We start from the raw sequence: 17,084 nt of genomic DNA on the forward strand, positions 1-17,084 counted from the left end.
TCATCTTGGTGATTACGATTAGGTTCACTATGTCATGCTGTGATGTCGTGGTGATGTCATGTTATACTTGTAGTAAATTAACTTACTACAAAGTGCAAACGTAAAAATAAAATCGGTTTTGTGCGAGTTGGACTCTTTCTTTTCGATCGCAATAATATAATATGTATTCTGATCTATATAATAAAAAAATGAACCGCCAAATGTGTTACTAAACGCAAAACTCGAGAACGGCTAAACCGATTTCGTTAATTTTTTTTATAATATTCCCTGAAGTACGAGGATGGTTGTTATGGAGAGAAAAGGTAAATATAATATAATAGTATTTAACTAATGTTCCTGGGGGAATATGGGTATAAATAAAAATTATCCAAAGTTATTCCTGATTATAAGAACTATCTGTCACTGAAAATCCCATCAAAATCGGTCCAGCCGTTCCTGAGATTAACCGGAAGTAACAGACAAAATTTGTTATCATTACTACCTTTATGTATTATGCAGTGTATACGTCCATATGCATTTAGTAAAAATCGGTTGTACCAGTTGCAGTATTAAAAACAGGCTCCAATTTTATTATTGGTAACTATAGAAAACTTTTTAACTTATTGTAATAGCTGCCCTCTATGTATTTTTATGAATTTGAAAATAATAATACCATAATTTAAAAATAGATGTCGCTATTATCAATAACGTGCAAACTTGCAATCATTTCATTATCATTTTAAAAATATTCGGAAAATACTTTGCCACTGTAATGTTCTGTTTTAACCGACTATCTCGGTTTTTGAGATACAGTCTGGTAATATCGGGAAGGACAGACAGACAGACAGCGAAATCTCAGTCATAGAACCCTAGAAACTAAAGAAAAGTGAAGAAATACAGACTACTTAGCTTTTGTTATTCATTTGCTTCTTTTCACTGTCATAAATATTAAATTTTGTTTAGCCATTCCCAAGTCTTGAGTGTTATCATGTCTTTATTTGTACAACCTATAAATGTTTCCCCGGGCTCTACTTGGGTAATCGTTGTATTCTGTAGTTTTTCATTGACGTCTCTTTACCCAAGTGGAGAAAAATCTAAGCCAAAATCATTATCAATCTATTCAGACGTTCTTGAGTACTAAGTAGTGTAATCTTTATCAATTAGACTATTCAAATCGAAATCTATAAAGATATATTTATCTATATAAATGTAGGATGCAATTGCAAAGGTATAACTTATAAGAGGACATGAAGCACAAATAAAAACGCGTTTAAAAAGTTATATTTATTCGAGTACATAACTACATCTTAATATAATGGATAATAACTATTCCGCATGATAAATATGTTTTAAGAGGATTTAAGACACCTGCATCGTCACGTTACACTTTTCAAAAAGCGCTATCACATAATATATTACGAGTAGAATACATATATATTTGAGTAGAAAAATAATTCCATGACACAACAGCGGCAACCGAGTGCTGCGTGTGAGAGAAAACTGTGTTTCTAGCTTGAAAAAGAAAACAACAAGTTTAACTTTTCACTTCAATGGCACTATTACGTACTTTGATAATTAACATTGTACTTTAACAAAATTATCATTTCAATTAAATGGATAGAGTCTGTTATGGAAATAATTTATTAATAATATGTAACAAAAATACCTGTTAATTCTAAAGATACTATCATAGCAAGTTTTTTGAATAAAAAAAATATATAATAATATGAAATAGTAGGAAATATTTTTGTCTCCTATCAAAAAATATTATTGCGTTTTATTTAAATAATATGTGGAGCAATTAATATTTTTCGATATACATTATGGTACTATGAATAATAACCAATGTATGATGAATTTGTTAGATAACTTTTCAAATATCTATAAACCAGTCTATAACAGACTCTATCATAGAAGCAGAGACATTCTGCATAACAAAATAGAGAAAATAGATGTTGTTATAATTCATACGTCGATTTATAACAACATATCAAGATAGACGATGTATAACAAAACACAGTTTGCTCTGTACAGCACGAATAACGTTGTTCCCTAGCTGTACTCGGAGTTTAATTGAGCAGGATCTATTACATCTAGATACATTTACACTAAATCAACTTTGTTGGCGGACAATGTGTTTGTTAGAGTAGGCCTCCGATTACACGACTATTTTATACAATTCCATTAATAATGATAATATTACATCAGAAGTCAGTCCTTTAACGTCGTTCAACTGTTCTTATAATACAATAACCCCATAATAAATTGCAGAAAACTACTCTAGGATTTAATCTCGAAAGCCGCGACGCCGAGGGCGAGGCGCTAACCGAGCGACAGTTCCCTCTGCCGCTCATCGCCATCAAATACTCAATACAAAAATACTGTACAAGTACAAAAATTATTATTTGAAGGTAATAAATTCTTACCGATAATAATCGTAAGCGGTTAATGCTCTTATATATTATACTCCCACACTCTCACCAATAATAATACACCATTCACAAATTATATGTACAATGTCTTTTAATTTATATGTTACATAAACACACATCCAAATTTGATCCCAAAAACTGTAGTCTTTATCTCGTTTTATTTTCTAAATTAAATAATGAGATCGAACATAGTCATTCAATATGGAATTTATATCGTGTAAGGACCAAAAAATATTTCGTATTATATTACTTTCATTTTCTTAGATACGAGTACAACAATCGCAGTATTTTATATAAATTGAGAAACATCTAATTTGTAATACTTTCATACATAAATAGGTTCATAATATCTTAATTTCTTTTTTTTTATCAAGGCACTGATCGTTAGCAATCGATAAATGTTTCGTCTCATATAGTTCGCCTTCTCTTACCCTAAAATAATAGCCAATATTAAAATATTCAACTTCCAGTACAAACGATTCGTATGAAAATACACACATGACTCTACATACAAACACTCTATATTAAAATAGTATTTTTTCAGTATAATATGATACATAACTTTGTAAATAGATTTCCAGGCATTTATATACATCCACCGGAAAATAGCGATCTATACAAAAATATTTTTTTGCGAAAGATAATTTTATAGATAGCAGGTGATCCGTAATGTGGAAGACGCGTACGCACGTATCGAGATAGGTGGGATGTCATTTTTGGACTTATTCAGACGCCAATTTATAAAGCGAGACAATGAATGGAATGTTTTTGAGGAAATTCGTGGGCAATGTCACTACGAGGATGTGTCCCGCGCTACACCTGCGCCCGACAGACTCGCGCCAGCGCCGTCTGCTTCAGTGCTTCGACAGGTTCAGTGGCAAATCTGAAATTATATGATACTTTATCAATCATATGAAAAATAATATGTTTTAATAGTTATATTGTTTTGCAGTTGCATTTGCCATTATGTATAGGTATTCTATGTTTAATCATCAGCTGATAATGATAATTTTTAAAGAATAAAAAAAATTTAATTTACCAATAAAGCATTTGAATACGATAAAACTAAAATATATCATAATCAGCTGATAGTCAATTTTTGTTGTAGTATCAATTTTGATCTTGCAGGAATTGTATTCCCACAACTTAGTGTTGTTGTTTCAATAATTATGTTTAGAATATTTATTTTAATTAAAATAAAAACATCCAATAACCATATTTCTTTTTTTAGATTAAAATATTAAACCCTTTGCAGACGTCCGTTTTTTAACAGATAGCGGACCTTGTTTAAACGAATTCACGGTGAGCATGGTTTATAATGAATGTTTGTAGAATCGCAGTAAAATGTACACATACAATGTACATATGCCAGTCATCGATCCGGCGAACATTGCGCCGGATGTAGCCGGTCCCCCTCGCGACGGAAACCGGTCCGACGTAAGAACGAGCGGCCATTCATGACTCACGATAGTTTGTTGGCGCGTATTGATACTGCCGGACGTATTGACGGTTGTTTGGATTCTTTAAAAATGGATAATATTGACATGGATTTGTTAATAAGTTTGGTGGAAAATAAGCCTGTACTGTGGGACAAAACCCAAGAGTGCTATAAAAATAGACAGTCGAGTTTTGCCGCTTGGAGGGAAATTTGTCTTGCGCTAAATGAAGGTTTTGAAACGTTGTCCGAGAAAGAAAAGAACATCTTTGGTAAATATCATTTAACTTTATTTCTATGCATATTACAAACTCAGATGAAATTTGTATTTAAATAATATATCTCTGTATATTTATTACGAATTATTCCCTCATTGTATGGGACGGAGGCAAAACTAGTATCGCCTTTAGCGTTAGCAATACTTACACTCTTCTTTTAATATTTTTTTTAAAGTAGGTAGTTGAAAAACATTAAAGCACTTTCCACCAGAAAAATTTGCATTCATCTCGATTTTTTTGCCAATGTAAATTATTCGGTTTCCGTTAGCACTTTCAGATAAATTAGTGAGTCTCCCATTATGCGTTCATATTCTTTTTGTAAAATACAGCTGATAACTTTTATACCCATTAGAAAATTCTAATATATCACATAATGCTAATATTTTCCTGCAGCTGTAACCATTTTTCTTTTTCAGCTAAAGAGATTATTAAAAAATGGAACAATGCGAGAGACAACTGGATGAAATATCACAGGAAAGTTAAACAATATGAAACCGGCTCTGTCGCTAAAAGTGTACGGAAATATAAGTTCTACGATCAAATGCTCTTTTTGAGTAAAATTGCTACGCACCAAACAACGAAATCAAGTTTTACATCAGAGAAAAGCATCACACACTCCCACAAGGAAGAAACTGACTCACAGACCAGCGATGACTCTGACGCACCAGACAACACTACCACTAGGATAAAAACGAGCAAGAGAAAGAGACAGAGTAGTGAAGTTGATCGACAAAATGCCCTTCCTTTAATTAAATCCGTCAAAGATTGTGAGAGTAAAAGTATGTGTTTTTTCAAAGGTATAGCTCCTATTGTAGACAAGTATAATGATGATGATTATTTAGAATTTCAATATAAAGTCATTAAAGTTATGAGAAATTTAACTCGCAGAAATCAAGCGTCCATGCAGCAACAAAATTACTATGATAATAATCGAGGCTATCCTACAACACCCGACTTCAGGATTCATGATTATCAGCAGATGCAACCCATTCCATCCACATCCGGGATGTCCCAAGAGCTACTGCAGCAAGATGATTGCAAATCTATGATAATTAGTCCTGAATCGCGTTCACAATCACCTGTTGTTGGTTTAAGTCCTTGAATTATTTTTATGGTTTAATAAATTACTTTATTACCTACTAAATTTTGTTTTATTGTTTAGAAGCTGATTGTTTTAGTGTCTTAAAATTTTACACAAAAAATAAAAATGAAAAAAGAGAGCGCGAAGACAGGACAGCATCTGTTAGGTCAGCTAGTTATTTATAAATTTGATAGGGATTTTGCATAAATTGTAACACACTTTTATGATAAGAGAGCAACTGATCTCTTGGTTCACCTGATAGTAAGAAATATTACCACCACCCATGAATTTTTACAGTAGTTTCTCCGCAAATGTGTTGCCCACTGAGAATTACAATTTTTGCAAATCAAATAAGAATTATAAGTAATAAACACCATTTTCATATACATGTTATGGATGTATTCTATGTTCAATAGCGTGGGAGCTCACCTGAAGTGGGTTCGTCCTTAGGCAGGTGGTCGGAGAGCAGCGGGTGCGCGAGCGGCGGCCAGGCGCCGGGCGGCACGCCGGGCGCCATCGCGTAGTGCATCCACAGCGGCGCCGGCGGCCGGTACAGCGCCGGGTACGCGTACCCGTACACGTACTGCGGCGGCCACTCCTCGCGCGCCGGCGAGCCGCGGTAGGGCGCCGGCCGCGCGCCGCCGTAGGGCGACGCGCCGCCCCCGTACGCGCGGTACGGGCCCGCGCCCTGCGGCGGTGTGGGCGAGTCGCGCGCCGCGCCGCGCCCCGGCGAGCCCAGCGCAAGCCCGTACCGGTACCGGTACCCGTCCGGCGACGGGCTCAGGTCGGGCGAGTTTATGCTCGACGGAGATTCGGTCTTCAGCGACGGCGGGTACGAGTGCGGCGACCGCTTCGCCTCGGGTGACCTCCGGGTGGCGGTCTCGTCGGGCATGCTCAGCAACGAATGTATGCTATAGCTGCTGACGTTCTTCGACACGGTGGAGTCCTTTTTGGGCGCGGCCCCGTTCTGGGCGCGCGTCATCGTCTCCGCGGGCGGCCGGTGCGGAGTGTGGCTCGGCCCCGGCGAGGGCGGGTAGGACGCGGTGCTCAACGTGGGCACCGTTTTCGCCCGTCTCTTGGTCGCCTGGTCCTCTAGGCTAACCCGCTCCATCTCTCTCAAGATACGCTTTCGGGGCGAGACCATCATGTGCTCCTGTCGACAGTTCGCGAGCTTCGCGTTCACTAGGACGGGGAGCGACGCCATCTTCTCTCTCAGTTTGTCGATAATTCTAGTCAATTCCTTTCGTTTCGTGGTAGGTTTAGTTTTTTTGTAAACTCTTAACTTATGATACTGATATGGTTTCTTGAGTTTCATATGATAATATTTCTCTCGATCTGAATCCGTCCACCGGTCGTTGTCGGGTTTCGTTTTCGTGTCGATCGGGCCATCGACGACGTCTTCCCCCCTGCATGACTTGTCGTCCGGGGAGGCAACGTCGCCGTTCCGTTTGGCGTCGCAGAGGCCGTTGGCGAGGGGCTTGCGCACCGTGCCGTTAGGGACTGCGTCGAGGTGGCTGGCGTCCGTCGGCCGCCGGCGCTTGACGCGACTCACGGCGCGGATTTGTGCGGAGTGCAGGGTGGACGGCCTGCAGTAGTACATGGCTAGCTCTTTGGATAGGTTGCGTCGCGGGCTGGGCTGCTTCCAGCAGTGGTCGCGGTGCGAGGTGCAGGGCGAGGAGTGCAGCGAGGAGTTGTCGTCGGACAGCGAGAGCGAGGCGCAGGGCGCGGGCGCGTGCGGGGGCGTGGGCGGCGCGGCGGCCGGCGGCCAGAACGTCTTGCGCGGCACCGACACCCAGCCCGCGCGCTCGCTGCCACGCACCAACTCCAATATAAACTTTCCATCTGTGGAAACATAATTCATATACTCAATAAAAATAATTCTTCATTTGTTTTCAGGTAAATAATAAATATGCTATGTTTACATTATAGTGATTTTATGTGCAGAGGAAAATTTAGGTATATGGGATTATCTCTAATTTGCTTTGATTTATCATCAGCAGATAAGCAGAATTTATAAAAATTATAAACAATGGTATTTTCTACTAGTTACGAAATTCTCATCATATGGACATAAAACTTATTCATTAGTGACCAGACTTGCAGCGATGTAATGCAAATGATATTGCCATATATTTTAATTATCTCCTATAATCACTCTATCTAAAATAAATAAATCACTCTATCTATTAAACTCACCCATAAAAATCTATTGCATAGTTTTATAGATCTAAGCATACATTAGGGACAGAGTGTAGGAAGTGACTTGAATTTATACAATGCAATGATTATGTGATAATGATATTGGATAGGAATTGATAATATTTTTTTTATTGATCATATGATTATTAGAATGGAACTATAATTTCACCTGTTTCTTGGGCTGTAAAAATAGAATACCCAAGGTAAGTCACTAGTACAACCCATATGATTTAACTTGAGACCTGAGTTGATGTCATTACTTTCAATAAAATTTTATGGGTACCTTTCTAAAATAAATAAAATAATGGAATGTAATTCAAACTGAGTAAGTACCAGTTTTACTTTATTTGGGTAGTAATATATTATATTTAATGAAAACTAATACATTTCAAATGTCACATTCCAGTTGAGTCTCAAGTTAACTCATACGGGTTTTATGCTCGACGTTACATGAAATTGACATGGGCCATTGTTATAGGTATAGCAATGGCCCATGTCAATTTCATGTATTGCATGTACTTAATGTGATTATTTTGTAGAGGTATGAGTAATAAAAATTTACTGATTAGGTATTTAATTTTTAATATCCCTTTGAAACAAACAGGACTTTGGCTTGCTTTGTGCACTTGTTAGCAATTAAATATTTGTCAGAATGCTGATCAAACATAGATATCCTGTATTTAAACATGATAAGTGTCACTTGCCCTTAATGTTTGTTTATAATTCATTAAGAATGTGCTTACTTGTACACATTCAAGCCAGAGGTGTTCATATCACTGTCTATTCAAATTGGCAAATATCATATTACATAATCTGATTTAAAATCATATAGCATAATAAGTTAATGAATATTTAACTATTGTGTATAATATTATCATGCTAAAAATTGTAAAGAATTAATTTGTTTCAAAGCGTATAGCACAAATCTCATAAATATAAATCTTATATCTAACTGAATTATATTTTGCTAATTAGAAAAAAAGAGGTTTAAGACAGCATTTGTTTTATAAACTTAAATCTTATATGAGGTGGCAATAAGGGTGATTTTGTATAAATATAATAATTCTGTTTGTTCCGCTAGGATGCCTCTGGCTCCTTACAAAACATAACAATAGTACAGAAGCTGTGCAGACAATTGGCAACTGCTCAGTCAAATGTGGCTACGGTTATCAGAGCATGAATGACTTTCTAGCATTTCTAATGCATAATGACACTTTTAAGTTTTGAAAATATACAAAATCTTCAATTTATTACCAATACATACGAAAATTTCTTATATTCCTACAGTAATACCATTATTATAAACATACAACTGTTATGTAAAGGAACAGTGTTGTAAAAATATGAATAATTGAACAGCTGTGATTTTAACGAAATGTAATTGAATTCAGGCTTCCTTTGGAATCTAGCACGTATATTCACGTCACAATGACAGCACTAACCTTTGAAAAACTTGAGCCTGCCACCCGACGCTGCGGGAGCTGAATTTTGCACAGGAGGATCGTCATTGACACCTTTACTACTGCTGTTACCATTCACACCATGTCTTCTGTCTACTTCTTCTGTCATTTTGGTACATGTTGTCAGAGTTGTGTTTGTTCCTTCCTGTATATGCATTTCATTTCTGCTCGCCTAATCAAAACACGAGCTATAGTTAAGTCCTAAAATTCTCGCCATGTCGCACCAAACAGTAATTGCAACTCAACACACATCACTCGTTGATTCGCATCAACTTTCAATATTTCCGTTCGAGTCCTCATCCTATTAGGGCCACCTGCGGGAAGCTCGCCCGACACTCTCGTAAACACATTACCGACACGGTGACTTCTAAATTTTACAATTATTTCATGAACCTAGTTTCCGATGGCACATAAACAATTTTATCACTTCCTAAATTACTAATAAACAAATTCCCAACGTCGGAATCCCGATTAAGATCGGGCTCACGACACAACTTGATAAAAAGCTGTTCGTTTTTCAGTACATAGTTCATTCACACCCAGCATCCATTTTGATTCGTTCAAAATCCGAATAAAATCGTTCAATTTGGCCACAATAAACTTGAATTCCGATTGCGTTGTTAAGTACGTTCAGTAACTTTGCGTTGTTCAGTTTATGAACGCAGATTAAATTAGTAAATAAAAAAAATATATATTTATGAACCTTTGATAGATATTATTAAGAATTTAAAACTTAAAATTTAAATTATATTACCAAATCAAGTAAATTTCATTATTATTGCAATAGGAGTCTCATAATTAAATGTTATAAGTGTATTAAACAGTCTGTTTTTGCTAAAGAAGACAACAGCTGTTTCGAGTTCATTTATTTTGTTTACGTCTATGTTAATAAAAAGATATAATACAAGATTAACAAAATGTTTGAATAACGTACCCAGTTTGATATCACTACATAGTATAAAACAAAGTCACTTTCTCTGTCACTATGTCCCTTTGTATGCTTAAATCTTTAAAACTATGCACCGGATTTTGATACAGTTTTTTAATAGATAGAGTGATTCAAGAGGAAGGTTTTAGTATATAATTTATTAAGTTTTAGACAAAGCGGGCGAAGGCGCGGGTGGTAAGCTAGTTATATAATATAGCAATTATTATAATCGTGCTTGAATAATGAATTGCAATTTACTTAACCAACATTATTAAATATCTGTATTTTATTGTCTATGGTCTTAATGCCGCCATATTGTAATATTAAAAGTCTATTTTCCATAGATAAAGTAACACGCATTGTAATACAGCGATTGTAATTTGTGGTTTTGCTAATTTTTGTGGAAATTTTAATCAAGTAAAAGAGAGAGGAATAAATATAAACAAAAGAACTTATAAACGTGTATTGTTCTGGCTGAATACGTTTATTTATATATAAATAGGTAGGTGGTAATAAGATTGTTATTAACGATTGTTTTTCGTGACATGGTTTCAATAACTTATAACCGAAACTGAAAGTGTAGAAATCTGCAAATAATTAACTTTTTTTTTTAAAGCTAGAGCGATGACGTCGTCCGAGGTATCGTTTAGTCGAAAAATAATAGAAGATTTGTCGAATGTTGAATTTGATACAAGCGAGGATGTGGAAGTTATACCAACTTTCGACTCAATGGGATTGCGTGATGAATTGCTGCGAGGAATATACACATACGGTACTTTTACTTGTTTTTACATTCTTATCTTTATTTTCCGTTCATAATATAATGTCATAATACTTTAACTCGTTTATTTCTTTAGGGTTTGAAAAGCCGTCAGCTATTCAACAGCGAAGCATTCTGCCGATAGTTAAAGGGCGCGATGTGATTGCTCAAGCACAATCCGGTACTGGTAAAACAGCAACATTCTCAATCTCTATACTACAATCGTTGGATACCACTCTGCGTGAAACTCAAGTACTGGTACTATCGCCCACAAGGGAGTTAGCGACACAGATCCAAAAAGTGATACTTGCTTTGGGTGACTTCATGAATGTCCAATGTCATGCTTGTATAGGAGGAACTAACTTGGGTGAAGATATCAGGAAGTTAGATTATGGCCAACATGTTGTATCTGGTACACCAGGCAGAGTATTTGGTAAGCGGTTCTGTAATTTAAATAATTACATCCAACTATAATAAAACATTCATCAAGAATTACTTCTTTACATCATTACTGATGCAAAGTATTATTTATGAATTTTTCACATAAATAACTTAATTAAAATTGATTAAGCTTCAAATAATAATCACAATATTATATACTAATCAATTCTCATATTTACAGACATGATCAGAAGACGTGTACTTCGTACAAGATCAATCAAGATGCTTGTACTTGATGAAGCTGATGAAATGTTGAACAAGGGTTTCAAAGAACAAATCTATGATGTCTACCGTTACTTGCCCCCAGCGACTCAAGTGGTGCTCATTTCGGCTACATTGCCCCATGAGATACTTGAAATGACTTCAAAATTTATGACTGACCCCATTAGGATCTTGGTTAAACGGTGGGTATACCAAAATAGTAAATGAAACCAGTTATTTCTTAATTTTGGAAGTACATTTAGATTAACATGCAAAATTGTTATATATATTCGTTTTTTTTTTTAATAGGCAAAACTACTTTAATATAGTTGTAATCATTTTATAGTCAGTGTCTATGGTCTAATTATAATGTATGTTCCCTTACAGTGATGAATTGACACTTGAAGGTATTAAGCAATTTTTCGTGGCAGTTGAACGTGAGGAATGGAAGTTTGACACACTGTGTGACCTTTATGACACATTGACCATTACTCAGGCGGTAATATTCTGTAACACAAAGAGGAAGGTAGACTGGCTGACACAGAAGATGCAGGAGGCTAACTTTACAGTCAGCTCTATGCACGGAGATATGCCACAGAAGGAAAGAGACAATATTATGAAGGAGTTCCGATCTGGTCAAAGGTATGTATTTTAGATGATATACTGACATGTAATGTTACATGTATTGATTAATTTATTTCTTATTCATTACTTTTTTTAAGTTAGTTCAATGATACACTTTATACATAAACCTAGAAATAAGAAATATATTACTTACTACACTACATTACTAAATAAGATAACCCAAATGTTGAATTTTTTTCAGCCGTGTTCTGATAACAACAGATGTCTGGGCTAGAGGCATTGATGTACAGCAAGTATCACTAGTCATCAATTATGATTTGCCCAACAATCGTGAGTTGTACATCCACAGAATAGGCAGATCTGGTCGTTTTGGACGTAAAGGTGTTGCCATCAACTTTGTCAAATCAGATGATATAAGGATTTTGAGAGATATTGAACAGTACTACTCGACACAGATTGATGAAATGCCAATGAATGTCGCTGATTTATTCTAGTATAATTTATAGCATGATCTGTGTTGTGGCAACAGTGTTTTCATAAATTACATTATATGACTTAAGTATTTACGCTAACTCTAGATGTATGTCTATAATATTAAACTTTATCTTTGTATTTTTTGTGTTTTATTTAAAATGACAAATCCATTTTCAACATACAAATTTATTATAACTTATCTAGTAAAGAAAAAACCGTATCATTCCTTACATTTAACATAATTATTATCTATATTTAAAATGTATATTGATAAATTAAATACTGCAGCATCTCAATGCTTTGATTACATCAAAATATTAATTGATTAATTCTACAGTATTTTTATAGTAGACTTATATCTAACATGAATAATAATAGAGAAAAATTTAAATTGTTGGGCTGTCTTTAATAAATATACTTAAATAAAATGATTGATATGGCTGAAAGTGTAAGACCTTAATTTATTATCTTATATCAGTTTTGTTACCATATCTAGTAAACAATATGTGACTTCAAAAGTGTTATCTGTGTTATGGCAGTGTTATTCATTAGTAATATTATTTTGTAAGAGAAGTATTATTCTAGCAGCAATACCAAAATGGATCTTGTTGAACTGATGATAAAGTAAATATTTATAATGGTAATACGATTCAAGAAATATTTGGAATGTCTTTTCTACATTCATTATATGTATCTGTCTTATTGTTCTAGGAATACTCACACTATACAATACAAAAACAACTATGTTACATTATAATCCAATATAATTTTAAATAAAATATAATATATGCTAACAATCACAAAAAAAATCACAATGTAAAGTGATGTTTTCATAACAATACATGTTAGTAAATTTAATAAAGTTTTGACAGTCAAATCTCAGTAAAAGTCTATAGTACTTTATTAGTATAAAACTATAGAAAGAAATTCTTGGTGTAAATAATCCAAGGCTGATCTGATAATTGATAACTAAACATCATAGTATGCTAGGATATCCAGTATCCACTCATCAAAAAGCTACCATGCATTGTCAATACCTTATTCCTTTTTATAGCGAAACATGATATATGCAGAGTAAGCAAACAGTTATGATTAAAGTCAATATTATTCATAATTTTACTGCAAAAAGACACCAAAATGAATTTTTTTTTTTTTAAATATTCTTATTAGAAAAACTACTAATATTTAAAATCACAATTTTACATACACAATTTTCCAACGCCAGGCAATGATATTTATAATACATTAAAGATTTTACTAATGCCAAACACTTCATGATATTATTTGGATAATATTGAGTAAATATGATATTTTAATAGTATACTTAGGCCTAAGGATACAATTTTATACAGGATGCTTATAATTCTGTATCAACAGAAGCATATGCATTCCAGCGCCTGTATATGAAAATAGCAACTGCCCCTATCAACAATGCAACAATGATTTCCAACATTTGATCTAAAAAGGTGGTGCTATTGTCAACAGATTCCAATACTTGTGGCTCAGGTTCATAAGCTGGTTCTTCAGGGGGCTTAGCAGCCTGTTCCTCTTCTCCTTTAAATGCGATTTGATTAAGTACAGATTTCTCTTCTTCGGTAATTGGTGTAGCAGCATTTGAGGACAACAGAGGTGCAATTTCACCACACTGTAAACACACCCAACTTATAGATTTTTTGGCAAGTCTTTTACGCTCGTCGGGTGAATAATCCAATGCCCCAATAGTTCCCTCAGCAGGAGTTGGCATAAACGCAATCAAGGCCAACAAAGCTGTCCTTATAGACCATGAAGGTTGCCACGTTTCCGGATGGTGTCCTGATATTGATAAACATATTTTCTTATTTATTTCAAATCTTCCATTGGGTGTTAAAAGTATAATGTGGGGTGGGTGCATAGGATATTCTTTAGGCAACAATATTCTTCCATGATATATCCCACCTTCAAAGTCGGTTCCCGGAGGACCTCTTACTGTAAAATGCCATTCAAATAGATTATCCTCCAGGGGCCTAGCACAGTATTCTTCAGTCGCTTCTGCTAGTTCTAAAGCCTCTCGCATTAATCTTTTAACACCTGGGCATTTTGTGTTGTATTTATCACTCATATCAGCCATTTTAAAATTTTTGCTGCTAGTTTGTAAACTACTAAATACTTGAAAAAGTACTGATTAATTTATCTAAGCTAATTGTTTATTTCACAATCTAGGTGATAATTATTTATGTGTGACGACTTCTCATTCCACAAAAAGTAAAAAACACAGGTAAAAAAATCCAATCACAAACTCACAGATGTTTATGTTACGAAACAGAAAATCACAGAAAATTAAGATACAGTATCACAGTGTTGCCACTTGCCATTTTCATTATTTTTGTAATAACTGTAACATGACGTCGCACTCGGGTCCCAGTGCAGGGTATACGAGGGTAATCCAAGAATCTTATATCTAATACACTGGAGATTTCGGTATGAACATTTGACGTGTAACAAGAAAATTGTTGTGTTTTATCACTTTCACACCTAACTTGGTATTGCCACTGTTAATACGAAGTTTTCCCAAGGCTACTATGTATGCCGTAATATTCTGTGCAAAAGGTTAGTTTTTGTACATGAGTTTGTTGATAAATTGCCAACAACGTCATTCAGAAGCATTGTTGGATGAGACAATTATTATTTATGCTAAATAAAATAAGTATCTGGACCAATTATTAAAAAGCGATACTCCCTGATTATGGGTAGTTACCATAATAAAATTGTAGCAACTCTCACTTTGACAATATGGCATAAGTGTCAAAAAAATTGCGTCGCTTCGAATATTTAAGTTAATATTGTTGCGTATTTAATAAATATTTTCCGAATATAAATAATGTATTGCATTGTGAAAAATTGCAGAAGTGTTTGGACACCAAATTCTGGCATAGAATTTCACAGGCAAGTTTATATTTACGTTATTTACAATATTCCTCAATACTCCTGCATTTACCTGTTTAGAATCATTTCAATGGCAAAAATTGTAAAATTTTGCATCAGTTTAGAAAGCAGTCATGTTAAATTTGTTATTTTCCTAATACTTTATCATTTTTCAACAAGTTTTCAATAGACAAAATTAACAAGTAAGGTAACCATGATGACGAGTTTTTACGGATAGTGAAGAGAATATATTGTAATAACAATATTATGATGAAAATTTAGAACACCATTTTAAAGATTGTTACTAGTAATGAAACAACACATGACATCGGTATTGCACTCACATGTAGTTATAAGATTGTTCGTTTTTACATTGAAATTCATACTTTTTTAACTTACCTCATATTTTTTTGTTTTACGTATTTCAGCTTTCCAAAAAGTAAAATAAAAAGAAATATATGTGCCCATCAAGGTTACTGAGGATTACGACCCAGAAAAAAATACCTTTTGAAAAATAAACTTTGTAAAGTTAGCTGAAATTTGTGCAAGGCTGCTATAAACAGTTTTTCTTTGATGATTCTGGCTTGAAATTGACCCGTCGAAGCAACGCGTTTAAAAAGAAGATCTGAGTAGCTAACAATTTGGTAAACAGCATCTGATGCAAAACACAACTTTCCTCTATTTACAAAGGATGTTAATGCTATATATCGGTTCATATCCAAGCTTTGTAGCCAAAAGTTATTTATAACTATCATTCTATACCAATTAAAATTGTATGTACCTACCTATAAAGTATGACCATAATATTATAATATAAATACTGTTAAAAATATATGTCGTTATTATTTATAGACCATGATTTTTAATTTTTTCTATTTTGAAAAATCTTGAATTTACAAACCAGCGTGGTCACTCGACAGAAAGAGACAAATAACATGACTGACGTCATTGAATGTCATAGTTTCTTGTTTCAAGTTAATGGTCATAGTGCAATCTCCAGTGTATTAGAGGATATAAGCTTCTTGGATCTAAACTATGAACAAGAGCTATGAACGTTACCTATTTATAGTACGGGAGCTAGCAACGTTTAAAAAAAAGTCATTTTAGTATAGTTGGGTTTTTGATATACTGTTTCTCTTGCTATTTCGGTTAGAGTCCGGGCTGTCTGGCTGGCCGCAGTGGTTGCGTTTATTAGTGCGCATCTTATCCGCACAGGAAAATATCCTTAATTTAAAGTCATTTTTTAACGCGTAATTTTTAATCTTTTGCCTTTAGATAGATCCATCAGACATAATTTTTTTATTGCAAGACGTTTTTTTCGTTGTAAAATAGGTGCCATACGCAATTTTTATTTCAAAATAACTAAAATGTCATCGAAATAAGTGAAATTACATCAACATGAGTCCGCTTAAAAGGTAAGTAATAACTTTATTATTTATATTATATTATCCTTTTTTAATACTTATAATGAATAATTAGTAAACTAATATTTTTAATAGATGGTTTCATGTTTATTACACTTTTGGGTATAAATATGAATTTGATGATATTTGTATTTTCTAGTGTTTGATTTTACGCGAGTATTATACATTTTGAAATTAAAGACTTGGGAAAATAATACAATGAATAAATCGCGTTTAAAATCCGTTAAAAAGTCTTTAATTTCTTGATGATATTTGGTTTTTATCAAGTTTACATTAACGTCCTATTTGAGGTTCGTTGGGAAAAAGGAGGCGATATGGTAGATTGTTGCAAAAAAACTGTAAATAGTAAAATGAATATTATATATAGTATAAGTAACACAGTGATTACTTATCCTTCACTGGGACTCATGTTGATGGAATTTCACTTATTTCGATGATATTTTAATTATTTTGAAATAAAAATTGCGTCTGGCACCTATTTAACAACGAAAAAAACGTCTTGCAAT

The 17,084-nt window shown here is 34.3% G+C and overlaps 4 protein-coding genes across 5 annotated transcripts; 2 read left to right on the plus strand and 2 right to left on the minus strand.

Annotated features, from left to right (window-relative positions):
* Positions 1-1,248: 1,248 nt before the first annotated feature.
* Positions 1,249-9,469, minus strand: LOC123699442 (protein hairless). The gene is made up of 3 exons (XM_045646373.1): positions 8,847-9,469; positions 5,635-7,047; positions 1,249-3,294 (listed from the first exon to the last, which is right to left on the minus strand). Exons 1-3 carry the CDS (start codon positions 9,019-9,021, stop codon positions 3,266-3,268), a joined length of 1,617 nt encoding a protein of 538 aa, XP_045502329.1. The 5' UTR covers positions 9,022-9,469; the 3' UTR covers positions 1,249-3,265.
* LOC123699444 lies at positions 3,897-5,238 on the plus strand. Its single transcript, XM_045646376.1, has 2 exons — positions 3,897-4,118; positions 4,541-5,238. The coding sequence occupies exons 1-2, from the start codon at positions 3,941-3,943 to the stop codon at positions 5,224-5,226; spliced, it is 864 nt and encodes a 287-aa protein (XP_045502332.1). The 5' UTR covers positions 3,897-3,940; the 3' UTR covers positions 5,227-5,238.
* A 651-nt stretch (positions 9,470-10,120) lies between the features above and the next one.
* On the plus strand, positions 10,121-12,391 carry LOC123699443 (eukaryotic initiation factor 4A-III). 2 transcript variants are annotated; one of them, XM_045646374.1, is made up of 6 exons: positions 10,121-10,294; positions 10,409-10,564; positions 10,650-10,985; positions 11,175-11,397; positions 11,582-11,836; positions 12,021-12,391. In XM_045646374.1, the coding sequence occupies exons 2-6, from the start codon at positions 10,417-10,419 to the stop codon at positions 12,271-12,273; spliced, it is 1,215 nt and encodes a 404-aa protein (XP_045502330.1). In that variant the 5' UTR covers positions 10,121-10,294; positions 10,409-10,416; the 3' UTR covers positions 12,274-12,391. The 2 variants fall into 2 exon arrangements, with proteins under 2 accessions (XP_045502330.1, XP_045502331.1); XM_045646375.1 differs by having other exon boundaries at positions 10,413-10,564.
* Positions 12,392-12,423: 32 nt separating this feature from the next.
* Positions 12,424-14,514, minus strand: LOC123699445 (ubiquitin-conjugating enzyme E2 J1-like). The gene has a single exon (XM_045646377.1). The coding sequence runs from the start codon at positions 14,358-14,360 to the stop codon at positions 13,611-13,613; it is 750 nt and encodes a 249-aa protein (XP_045502333.1). The 5' UTR covers positions 14,361-14,514; the 3' UTR covers positions 12,424-13,610.
* Positions 14,515-17,084: the final 2,570 nt, after the last annotated feature.

Source organism: Colias croceus, chromosome 18 (genome assembly GCF_905220415.1).
Source record: "Colias croceus chromosome 18, ilColCroc2.1".
Classification (NCBI taxonomy): Eukaryota; Metazoa; Arthropoda; class Insecta; order Lepidoptera; family Pieridae; genus Colias; species Colias croceus.

Bases quoted from the DNA above. Each gene is read 5' to 3' on its own strand.
- LOC123699444 (XM_045646376.1), top strand. From the start codon at position 3,941: ATGGATAATATTGACATGGATTTGTTAATAAGTTTGGTGGAAAATAAG. The intron at 4,119-4,540 runs GTAAATATCATT...TTTCTTTTTCAG, and splicing joins GAAAGAAAAGAACATCTTTG to CTAAAGAGATTATTAAAAAA.
- LOC123699442 (XM_045646373.1), bottom strand. From the start codon at position 9,021: ATGCATATACAGGAAGGAACAAACACAACTCTGACAACATGTACCAAA. The intron at 7,048-8,846 runs GTTAGTGCTGTC...ATGTTTCCACAG, and splicing joins CAGGCTCAAGTTTTTCAAAG to ATGGAAAGTTTATATTGGAG. The intron at 3,295-5,634 runs GTGAGCTCCCAC...ATATAATTTCAG, and splicing joins TAAGGACGAACCCACTTCAG to ATTTGCCACTGAACCTGTCG.
- LOC123699443 (XM_045646374.1), top strand. From the start codon at position 10,417: ATGACGTCGTCCGAGGTATCGTTTAGTCGAAAAATAATAGAAGATTTG. The intron at 10,986-11,174 runs GTAAGCGGTTCT...TCATATTTACAG, and splicing joins TACACCAGGCAGAGTATTTG to ACATGATCAGAAGACGTGTA. The intron at 11,398-11,581 runs GTGGGTATACCA...GTTCCCTTACAG, and splicing joins ATTAGGATCTTGGTTAAACG to TGATGAATTGACACTTGAAG.
- LOC123699445 (XM_045646377.1), bottom strand. From the start codon at position 14,360: ATGGCTGATATGAGTGATAAATACAACACAAAATGCCCAGGTGTTAAA.